We start from the raw sequence: 12,236 nt of genomic DNA, 5'->3' as shown, positions 1-12,236 counted from the left end.
AGAAGACAGAGCTCTTTTTTTGCTGGCCCCCAAGTTCACTTCACATAACACCATGCGATTTTTTTTTCCCCTTTAGTACTTTATGAAAGATCGTGTGTTTACATTCCACCGCTACTTAATTATTTTCCAGAGTCGAAACACAGAATTTAAGAGGCTATTGCTTCCATTACTCCAGACGAGTTAACCAAGTGTGGGAAGAATTGGACTTTAGGTTGGATGTGTACCTTTAACTAAAAGTGCATGTATTGAAAATTTTCATAAAAAAAGATTAGTTTCTTTTTTATTTTAATGTATTATTTGTTGTAAATAGTCTAAATTAAACTGTTATAAATATCACTGAAACTGGGACATTATTTCATGGACATCCTGTATTAGTCTTGTTAAATAAAATAGGATGGCCATCATTGCCATTGGTTTAAAAGATTAATGTTTTATGCCTTCATATTTTCTTAAGAGTGCTGTTCACTTTTTTCGCTCTTTTTTTTCTTTTTTTCTACAAAACACCACATTTCCGATATTCCCAACTGTTTCTAATCCCCTCTCTAGGAGCCCAATGCCATTACTCCATAATGTGCACACTCCACACACAACACTTCACTTGTTTGTCTCCAATTCTTACTTGCTGGTGAGAAGTATCGAATGTAAGTTTTTTTTTTTGTACCCATGAAAGAGCTGATTATAAATAAGGTTGGCCAGTGGTATATCATGATGATAGAAAATGCAGAAACTGTAAACTCCTAAACCGAATAAGTGAAATGAATAAACAAAATTTATAGTAACTAACAAGTTAAAAAGACGAGATTTTACATAACTAGAAAAAAACCCAGTGCACTTCATTAGGAATCTTTGTATGTATTATTTCAATTTATTTTCAATAAAACACTTTTGGTATTTCAAATGAAGTGAAGTAGGTAACAACTTCCCATTTATTGTGTGCGTAGGAATTCCGCAACGACTGCCACAATTAGCAAAATATAAACATGAATTTCTTTGAATCAGAGATATATTTCCGATTTCAGAATCGGGGTGAATCAGGGGCGCAACAACTAAATTTTCAAAGGCATGGGGGGGGGGGGCAATATACCTTTTTATAAAGAATCATCGATCCCCCCCCCCCCCCTATTGAAGCGGGGGGTCCGGGGGTCCTCCCCCGGGAAAATTTGTATTTCAAGGTGGAAAATGGTGCTATTTAAGCAGTCTTATTATATAAAAATTGATTACACAGCTAGTGGAAATAATGAAATTATTTATCCGACTTGTACAGCACTTTCTTTGCCCCAGTTTGCCCCCACTTCAAGAATTCTGAGGGGGGGGGGGCAAAATACCCTTGCCCCCCCCCCCCTCTGTTGTTGCGCTTCTGGGGTGAATGCGCGTCGAAACACGACGATTTAATTGTGAGATCGGTGGGCATCAGTGGCGGATCCGGGAGCTGCTGCCGCTGAGATGTTTCGAAGCGCTCGCCCTGAAGTGTGTCGGTGGCCGTGATGTTGCTGTGCAGACGGATGGACCACGGACGACCTGGTGTTCCTGTGGAAGGACGGAGACCCCGTGCAGGTGGTCAAGAACCTCCACCTGCCCCGCTTCACGCTCGAGAAGTTCCTCACCGACTACTGCAACAGCAAGACCAACACCGGTGCGCCCGACGGCCAACTTCCACTGGACGATGTATCGTCAACTTCCATCCCACGCAGTGACTGCAGGAGCTGATGCCGAGTTTCATTTCGGAGGAGGACAGAACCACTTTTGTCCCACTGTTTGCTTTCAATTCTTTCCTTTCGTGGTGGGAATGATAGATTTTTAGGATTTGTGAGGGGAATATGTCCCCAACCTCCTCCCCTTTGCATAAGCCCCTGCTAGTAATATATATCCTCATCACTATCTAAGCCAAACATTTTGTTTTATATACACTCGTTTTAAATTTGGAGCCGATATATGATGAATTACTGCAATAGTACAGGAATGTCGGTTCGACCGCAGGGTCCAGGGACCAGATTGTTGATTGTTGACCGCCATCTTGGATTGCGACGTCATTGTGGCCATCTTGGATGATGATGTCATGATGTCACCATTGAACTTTTTGTTATGGTCGTCATATTGAATATTGATGTCATGTCGGCCATCTTGGTAGTTTTCTCTACAAAATTATTTATTTCCTGACATTTTGGCGCAAACATTACAGTTGTTTTTGTGAATGGACAATCTCTGAAAGCAAAACATAGTACCTATAATTACGACTTTAACAAATGAAACAATGATAATTATCATATAGTGAAGCGATGGTGCAGTGGGTAACACGGCGGACTCGAATTCCAAAAATAAAACGGGGTTCGAATCCCAGTCGAGTCTTTCTGTAGTTTCCTGAAATAACTTCAGACAAATGTACTGGTTACTTGCTATATGCATTGGCTGATTCCTTCATCATCAACCCTGGTTGTTGTTCATATGTGTTACCGACTGTAATACCCGAGTTGTGAACGAGACATGAATAACCTAATACCAATTAATTATTATAACAGTTAAAAAGGTTTTTATAATTTAAGACCAATACTGCCAAAAATAGTGTGATTACAGAACCGTACGCAAAGCTAACCGGTAGAATCAAGCATGTTCATGTGTGCTTCGAACATGAAACAAGGAGCGTTATGTTCTGATGGTCGTCGCTCGTGTTGCAGGCGAGTACAGCTGCCTGAAGGTGGACCTCCTGTTCAAGCGGGAGTTCAGCTACTACCTGATCCAGATCTACATCCCCTGCTGCATGCTCGTCATTGTCTCTTGGGTGTCCTTCTGGCTCGATCAGAATGCCGTCCCGGCGCGAGTGTCCCTCGGGGTCACCACCCTGCTCACCATGGCCACCCAGACCTCGGGCATTAACGCCTCCCTCCCACCCGTGTCCTACACCAAGGCCATCGACGTGTGGACGGGGGTCTGCCTCACCTTCGTGTTCGGCGCGCTGCTCGAGTTTGCCCTCGTCAACTATGCATCGCGCTCCGACATGCACCGCGAGAACATGAAGAAGCAGCGGCGACAGTGCGAGCTGGAGCATGCCGCGTCCCTGGAGGCCGCCGCCGACCTTCTGGAGGATGGCACCACCACCTTCGCCATGGTGAGCGCCCCTCGACGTGCCCTGTCGGCCGAGCCGGCCCTGCCTCGTCGTCCCTCCGGCTCCTCGCTCTCGCCTCGCCCACACCTGTCCGAGACAACACCCGGTCATCACCCGAGCTGGTGATCCTCTGGTGATCCGCAATGATCTACACTTCGCCCTATCTGACCGGTGGACCACAACACCCTGTATGCTGGATACATCCAAGATGTACTCCAAACCCTTGGGTTTCTCTGGTGATCCCAAATGACCTACAACACTTCACCCTATCTGACCGGTGGATCACAGACAGTCTACGACAACATCCTGTATGCTGGATGGATACATCCAAGATGTACTCCAAACCCTTGGGTTTCTCTGGTGATCCTAAATGACCTACAACACTTCACCCTATCTGACCGGTGGATCACAAGAGAGTCTACGGCAACGCCCTGTATGCTGGATACATGCAAGATGTACTCCAAACCCTTGGATTTCTCTGGTGATCCCAAATGACCCACAACACTTCACTCTCCTGATCTCCACCTGTGGAGTCTATGACGACACATTTTCTGCTCTGTACACCCGATACATACTCCAAACACTTCTGTATCTCTGGATATCCAACATGACCTTCCACACTTCACTCTAATCTGACCTACATACGCAGATCGCAGAGAGTCTTGTGATAACAATAGAACAGCCTCTGGTGATCAAACACCTCACTCTCATCTGTCCTCCAACTGTGGTTCACAGAGTGTCTATGACATCATCCTGTCAACACCTGATGGTCCAAAATGACTTGCTACACTTCACCCTCATCTCACCTACACGTGTGGATTACTGAGAGTCTATGGCGACACCCTGTCACTGCCATGTCTGCAGGATACATCTCAGATGTACTCCACAACCTGGGGTTCCTCTAATGCTCCGACATGACCTGTAACACCTCACTCTCATCAGATATGCATCTGAAGGATTTATGCTTACTTGGTCTTGAAACCATGCCACCTATTCCCTGTGCACTGTCTCTACCAAGATGTCCTCCAAGTACAGGAGTTTCTCTGGAGCATACTACATACTACCGACACACGTCACTTTCTCCTGATCTTCCCCATAGGGAACATGTGTCGATATTTTTAATTTAAGAACATGTTTATGGCATCGGTCCCTAGAATTTTTCAACTCTACAAATGGGAAGCATTTTGGAAGTTAGTTATGAGTAGACATTTGCATTTTGCAGAAATACAGAGAAGAAAGATATGTAAATATGTGTACAAAATAGAAGAAAACATGTTCGGTATATAATTTATAAAATTGTTTGTCCTGGTCTTTAGTGCATCATAAATTATCCGTAGTGGTATACATTCACAATTCTACCAACCCTCATTTTAATAAACACTTAAAACATATCCTTCATATATTTGTTTCCTTTGACAGTCCCTAAGACACTAATATAAACAATTCTGGAGAGATCAAAACAATCGTAAAAAAAACATCACAAACTTCTGCATTACGTCTACATATAATTGTTTCAACCATTTGTAAAGCAGGTCTTTTTTATTATTATTATTGAAAAATGTTTGCTTCTGCATATACCACATTTCACCAGCCAAATAATTATTCATCAGCAAGCAATTATGGATTACCTGTCCGCATCTCCATATTTGAGAACTGTGCAAATACACTTGTTTATTCCTCACATTTTAGTCCATTACAGATTTTTTTTTGTTTTCACTCTATCAGATTGTTGGTTTTACAGGATTGTCTGAAACTATTCTTCAAATGAGATGAGCATGAGAACTAGCTCGTAATCAGCATTAAATTGTGTTCTATTCTGAGTCCACATTATTTCAAGTGGCTGTTCGAGATAAATTTATATATTGTATCATCTTGATCAAAATACTTACTTACTCTCATCTCTCTCGCATCAATTGGGGGATTCTCAATGACAGACAATGTAACTTTTTTCTTACTCTCCGCTATTTTGCCATGGTTTTAAGGCCATTTACTCGTAACTCCAATGAAACTCCACGTGACATGTGGAGTGGACGTATAAGTAGTATCGCCATCATCATGACACACGAACTAACCTCCCTCATCGGCCCGAAACTCCCCAGAACTTCAGCGCTCCCGCGGGACGGCTTGGCAGAGACCGGCGTCGATCCGCACTCCGATCCAGGACACTCGAGCTGGGACAGCTTTCTTTTAGAGCTACTCCTCTGGTGGCTGTCCCCCCCTCCTCTGGCCGGGCCGCCCCGACCACAGGAGGGGGGGACGTGGCAAAGACGGCACACCCCGTAGGTTCGACGTCCTCCTCCGGCGCCGACCTGGGAGCTCCAGAGGTCGACGGCGCCTCGCAGGTGGGACTGTGGACGCTCAAGGTCAGTGGGGCTCCGCGGCATCAGCGCACGTGTCGGTCACCACCGTGTAAGTCAAAACAACAACACTTTGGCCGTTCACGGCGTGGTCTTCCTCAGAGCAGTTTCCGAACAGTGTCACCTTTTCTAGATTCATATTCCAGCATGTTGGCTGCTCTACTGCAATCTTCCTTAGCCATTGGAAACAAATAACTATTTCTTCTTTGTAAAAAAATTTTTGTTCACCTTTTCTGAGGGTAACTGAGTTAGTTAACAACTGCTTGTTCTTGTTTTTCCATAGTTATTTTCTTCTTTTAAAATTTAATAAATGTCGTTTCTGATGTTTGTTGTTCTTTTTTCTCAACAAGTATTTTGCGGTAGCGACTATTTGTAACTAAATTTCATTCTTTCATTGTCTATCATGTCGACCTCTGAAATGTGTAATACAGTAATGTACCACAATTTTTACTAGCTGAATAGATCCTAACGTGTTCGACTTAGACGTAAATCCTAACAGAATCTAAGTTCCACTCCAAAAGTACCTGCAGCATGTTGATTTCCTGACAACTGTAAGTATGGGTAGAAATTGTAAAAGCAGTACTCAACAACATATCGAAACAACAAAACCACAACAAAAAAAAATATTTAAAGGTATTTTTAATGATAATTCTTTTTACACTTAAGTGCATTAAAAGATTTTATTTTTTGTGTTAAATTTATTTTTAACACTTTTGCCACAAATAAGTTATATCGTTGCTGCATTAAAAAATATGTTTTAAGACCTAGGGAAATAGTTTTTTTTAAGATTTTTTAACACATAACTTTCTCATCATGCGGTTTCTCTATTGACGTGTGCTTGGAAGTTAAGTGTATTCAGTAACAAAACATATTTGTGAATGACTCTCTTATCAGATATTTATCTTGTAAGTACCCATTAAATTTTAAATGTTTAAAAATTTTATTAAATATAATATATTAACAGTTTGCCATTTACTAAATAGTAGTGTAAAATAACCCAGTTAAAAACTTTTGTTATAAAAAAAGTCCAAATAATTGCTGATTATGTCTAGTTTAAATTTCTGAACTGAAACTGTTATTATTTCGCAACAATTACTCCATATAACAACAGAGTTAGGAACATAATTACATTTACCACTCCTTACTCTCTATAGATATGCTTTTTGGTGTATAAGACGAACACTTTTACTACTGGTGGTTTTCTCCTATTATGTTATTATGTGTTTAAGTAATTGAATGTTTCGATAATTTAAACATAGCCTCATACTTTTACAATTCTGTGTATTTGCTAAAAACATGTGCATAAATGCTTCTCATATACCACCAGTTTTATAACACAAATCATCTCATCTTTAAATCGAAATATCATGCAGCATGTCCTGTCCGTCCGGAGAACTAAAAGTCTCAAATTTGATACGGGTCACCTTTCATTCACGTAAATTTTTGACTCTATAACATTGTAACTCATTTGAGCTTTTTTCATGCCTCAAACTGTTACAGACCTTCGTGCGACAAAATTTTTAATAAGCTTGAACCAAGCTTACCAGATTATATTTTCATGGCCACATTAGTTTCAGCTTGATATGAGCTTGAAGAAAGCATGCAGGCTTATCATGGCAATCTTCCTGCAGGATTTTCGATCTGGGAGTGTTCAGTTTTGTTGAACTTGCCTGATAAGCTTGCTGCTGGACGGAGCGAGAGGCGGGCCTTCCGGAAGCGGAAGGACCGGTTCCGGAGAGTGAGTGAGGGTGCGGTGGTGTTCGCAGAAGCCCCTGGTACGGCACCCGGGAGACGCCCTCTCCCTGGAGAACGCTCGCACCTGCGAGATCCACATGCAGCCCAAGAGGGACAACTGCTGCCGCACGTGGCTCTCCAAGTTCCCCACGCGCTCCAAGCGCATCGACGTCATCTCGCGGATCACCTTCCCCTTGGTGTTCGCGCTGTTCAACCTGGTGTACTGGTCCACGTACCTGTTCAGGGAGGAGGCCGAAGTGGACTAGGGTGGGACCTCGCACCTTGTCTTCCCCGCGCTGGTGATGGTACTGTCAGCATCCATCTCGGGTGATCTTCCGCGAACTGTCTCCCTTGGTGTTCGTGCTGTTCAACCTGGTGTACTGGCTCACGTACCTGTTCAAGGAGAAGGCCGAAGTGGACTAGGGTGGGACCTCGCGCCTTGTCTTCCCCGCACTGGTGCTGGTGCCATCAGTGGTCGAAGCCCTGCCGCGTCCATCTCGGGTGATCTTCCACTGACTATCTCCCTTGGTTCTTCAGCTGTTCGGGGGCAAGGCTTCCCGACCTGCTCGCGATCACTGAAGACACTCCTTCCAAACCCACCCTCGAGAGCTACCGGCTGAGGTTTCTGCTTCCGTGAACTCCCGTGGCGGGCGCAAGAACATGCGGGAGTTGAACAATTCCCGAGTTGAGGGGTTTTACCAAAAAAAAAAAAGACTTTCCAGTTCGGTGCCATCCGTTTCCCGATAAAAGATACGTAAGAGTGATTAACGTTCTGTTTGTGACTTGCGTGACTAGTGATGAGTTGAAATTTTTTTTTATCTGGTCTCGTGGCGGGTAATCTTGACAAGTGTCCCTGTTCCTGTTTCAGAAGGGATCAAATCAAAAAACTATTCTGAAAGCAGTGTAACTTCACAGGATGTACCTCTCTCTGCAATCTGACACAGAGCTTTTGGCGCATTGGTCCCTGACAGGAAATCCAGGCCGCCAATGCTGTGGCAAGCCCAAGCCCCTGGGAATAAAATATCCCCCAAAACATGTGTCTACCAGTATCAATAAAATTACAGTTTCCTTTCACCGTAAAATTAATTGCATCTTGTCATACTTACAATGTTATAGTGTTACAATGTTTTAGGACTAGTTTTTAATACGGGCTACACGATACTTGACAAATATGATTTAGTTCAAGCTGGCTACAAGCATATGGCCTAGATTTCATTTGTTCATCCAAAAATACTTCAAAATTTATCAGAAATTCAGTAAATACTTTAAGTTTTATAAGAATGTGTGAGTATATTGATGGGAGATGAGGAATTATGACATTAGCTGGTTAAATATGACTTTGGTTCCTCCCTCAATTAGGCCACATAGTGTGAAACATATATGGCAACCAGGGTCACGAGGGAAAGTTGACTATGTAAATACGTAGTTCGTGAATGTTAATCATATAGACTGTAAAAAGCGAAGCAAAAACATATTGTTAAGTTTTTAGAGATTGAAAGATATACTCAAGTTGATTGTCCTTGACTTTTGCACTGATTGCTTGCCAAGTTGTCACAAAGGCACTGCTCACTGCAGTCAGATCCAGTTGTGAAGTCAAGGATAATCTCTGATAACGGCCGTGATAGCCTGCGATCGTCTTTGATACGTATACTCAAATGTTTAACTGTTTGCTTGTGAACGAAGTATAGGGTGACCAAGTCCACCAACAATCATTGTTTTGTTGTGTTTCTAGAGGGTGCTATATTTAAACAAACAAAACGACTATTCAGCTCACTGCACAGGCTGAGGAAATATTTAAAGACCATCGGTGAAATGTAGTGGTGGTGTATGAATGTAGTGACACGTGTTATAATCTCGATTAGTAGGTACATTATCGTGGTTCATATCACACAATCACCGATCACCAATTAGGTTCCTTTATATTAGCTGTGTATAATAGTTGTTCTTCTTGAGCACCAGTCACGACGTACCACATTTTGCATTATTTAATTCCAAGATCAAAAACGACTGGACCTAAAGATACTACAGAAATGATCTCTTCGTATAAAAGACTGTTTAGTTTCTAAACCAACATGTTTTTAACCTGAGGTGCACTTTGTTTCATGATTGTTGTATTACGTCTTAGCTAATTAACAATTCTGTCACAGAATGTTTGTGATGTTTCCGAGCTTAAGTTTGACGTACAGTGTTCATAATAACAGTTGTCATTGTTAGTTTATTTGTTGAAGGTCAAGAGTTTAATAAATATACTGACCGAATGAAGGGTACGAGCGCATGTTCATTATGTAGCATATTCGTGTATATCTTCACCAGTGTGTTGTTTGTTTAAATACAGGAAAATAATGCACATTGTAATAAATTCACGAAATTTTTATATTTTGTTTCATTTGTAGGTAGATGTGTTTTAACTAACCTAGTCTGAAATCATTTGTTCGTTTCAATATACGTTACTTATTTTCTATTAAACATCTTCAAGTGTGTACGTAGGCCTATTGGCACAGATATTTTAAATTTTATTTGGCTAACGAGCCTTAGTTACATTGTTTTGTATTGTCCAAAACTAAAGATTTCCCCCTTCCTTCTTCGCCTTTAGTGGCCGTGATAACTGTTTGTGGCTTGTTTGGAGATGGTCGATGATTCGCCATCAAGAGTCCCACCGTGCTTAGGCATACACTACGAAACTCTACCTTCACATTTAGGTTTTATTTACACGCCATGTTCCTTTGAAAATAGTCTCGAGAGTTAGTTTCTGTAGGTTTTTTTTTCTCAACTGAGTTAATTATAACTCTTCCTACAAAACCAATCATAAAACCTAACGCTGCCAGATTTAAGAAATTTTTAAAAAAAATTGTATTTGGTTGGTATATTTAAAACATTTTGGAAAATAGACAAGTTATAAAATCAATTGTTAAAATACTTTATATCCAACTATTATAATCTATTTTAAATTTTTCTTGAATTATAAGACCACTTACAGCTATGTGTCAAAATAAAGATTTTTTATTTTTTTTTAAAAAAAAAAATGACCATACGAAAGTTTGTACCCTGCATATTTTAATTCAACCAAATATGTTCACAATTTCAAACAACTATCAGTTTATTTTTTTTTTTTTACAAAAAAAACTTGCGTCCACCCAGTTAAATTATATAGTTATTGCCACTCATATCAACCACAGGTTTATTCTCCTTATTCGAGAGCTTTGGTAATATTGTGTCAACATGAACGCCTGCAATCTTTGAATACTGCATCTTCAAAGGCTTTTCATTTCCTTCATTTTCACTGATTCTTTCTATAGCGTTGACACACTGAATGTTAAAGGTATAAACTAATCGTGGCAGTTGCACATGCGAGCTAACACTCTGCATGGCGGTAACCAGCTGTTGCATCCACAGTGGCGGATTTACCAATTTTCAAGGTATTAGCTGTAAAGTTTTTGCCGCCCTTGCCTCTACAATTTTCATGTCCTAGATTATTTTTAATATCCAACAATTTCGTTGAAATTGAAAGAAAAATAAATAATATTTGGGTATATTTTTGAGCTAATCAAAGCTCAATCATGTGGGCAGAGGGCGCAGCGGCCGATCACTGGTTGGGGGGGGGGGGGGCGAACTAGCTGTTTTACTCTAGAATATGGAAGTTTGCTACTCGGATTCACGGAACGTACAATGACAAGGGAGAGGGGAAAGTCGTCGGCAAAATTTGTTGCAGACGTCTGTCTGTAAAACATCAGAAAATAGAAAGCCGTCATGCAGAATTTTTTTTTTTTTATTTCTATGAGGTAGAAAAAAAATTCGGTCCCCAAATTTGCCGCCCCAAAATTCTGCCGCCCTAGGCTCAAGCCTACTCAGCCTGCTGGTAAATCCGCCACTGGCAATTCACCTCTGCGCCAAGGAGGTTGGCAACTGCACTGCACACAAGCGCCTTCCTCTTAGCACACATGCCACAGCTGCCTTCTCCCTGCCCATTCCTGAGGAAAGAAGTCACGCCATCTTCAGGACAAGATCCAAGGTACAGTGCGGGCCAGAAGTCTGGAGCCGTCTGCGCTGGAGGGGAAGAGTAGGGGAAGGGAACAAGTAATTATCCTTGGGCACGGAACTTATCTCCTAGCAAACATTGCAGTAAACAACATAAGAAACTCGGGCCTGTCAACGTGGGCGAAGTACGAGGTGCGCTACTACAGCGATCCTAGCGGCGTGAGCTGCAAGCATACGCGTGAAATACAAATTTGTTTACGTTTTGACGGGTGACTTAGGCCGTGGAGGTAAGAAGTAATACCTCCGTGAGTTAGACTCTATTTTCCTCTAAATTAAAAAAAAAGTTCTTGTACTGAAAATAATAGGTAAATTATGTTTTTTTCGTATTAATCCAAAGTTCTGAAAATGTATTCATGCTTCAAAATTATATATATATATATATATATATATATATTTATATATATAATATAAATAGCCATTAAAGTGAAATAATAAACTTAGAATCTTGCAGCAACAACGTTACTTACACGCTAGGTACAGCCCAAGCCGTCGGAATCACTGAGCATCGCTTGTCTCGCTGATTTTCCACGATTTTCCTGTATTTCCGTACTGCAATACTTGCTTCTTATGCTGTACCCGTTCATAATATGTTGATCATGTAGTGCTGAACGAACGATTGATCCTGGGCATGTTACAAACTAAAATAAATAAATGTTACCATTTATTTATTTTTTACTCCTCTGAGGTAGTAAAAACAATATCAATATCAGATTGGTAGACTGTCACTATGGTAAGTGGTATGAAGTTTCACACAAATATTTTACATTTAAAATAGAGACGAGACTTGTTTTCACATTCCATTCCTGGGGAAATAAAAACTTGTGTAAAGTTTATAAGTTAGTTTCCATTACGTCTCAGCAAAGTTTATGGATCTTCTAATATGGAAGATAAAAAACGTCTCTAATATAGATTAAAATTAAAGATGTAGGTGTTTCATGAATTCATAAATATTATTTTTATTCAAATGAAAAAAGAAAGTTTTTATTTAATAAGTGTACTATGGTTATAGC

The 12,236-nt window shown here is 40.9% G+C and overlaps 1 protein-coding gene across 7 annotated transcripts in view; it reads left to right on the top strand.

The window, feature by feature from the left end:
* Positions 1-9,565, top strand: part of LOC134536272 (glutamate-gated chloride channel) — a 108,817-nt gene extending 99,252 nt beyond the window's left edge. For 5 of the 7 annotated variants that reach the window (XM_063375991.1, XM_063375992.1, XM_063375994.1 and 2 more), the window contains 3 exons: positions 1,499-1,633; positions 2,673-3,103; positions 7,224-9,559. In XM_063375991.1, the coding sequence (XP_063232061.1) occupies positions 1,499-1,633; positions 2,673-3,103; positions 7,224-7,457 (800 nt within the window). In that variant the 3' untranslated portion in view covers positions 7,458-9,559. Of the gene's footprint in view, positions 1-1,498; positions 1,634-2,672; positions 3,104-7,223 lie in introns of all 7 variants that reach the window. The other 2 variants (XM_063375990.1, XM_063375995.1) reach the window with 1 other exon arrangement.
* Positions 9,566-12,236: the final 2,671 nt, after the last annotated feature.

This window comes from Bacillus rossius, chromosome 10 (assembly GCF_032445375.1).
Source record: "Bacillus rossius redtenbacheri isolate Brsri chromosome 10, Brsri_v3, whole genome shotgun sequence".
In the NCBI taxonomy this organism is placed as follows: domain Eukaryota; kingdom Metazoa; phylum Arthropoda; class Insecta; order Phasmatodea; family Bacillidae; genus Bacillus; species Bacillus rossius.
This window is presented reverse-complemented; position numbering and strand designations above follow the sequence as displayed.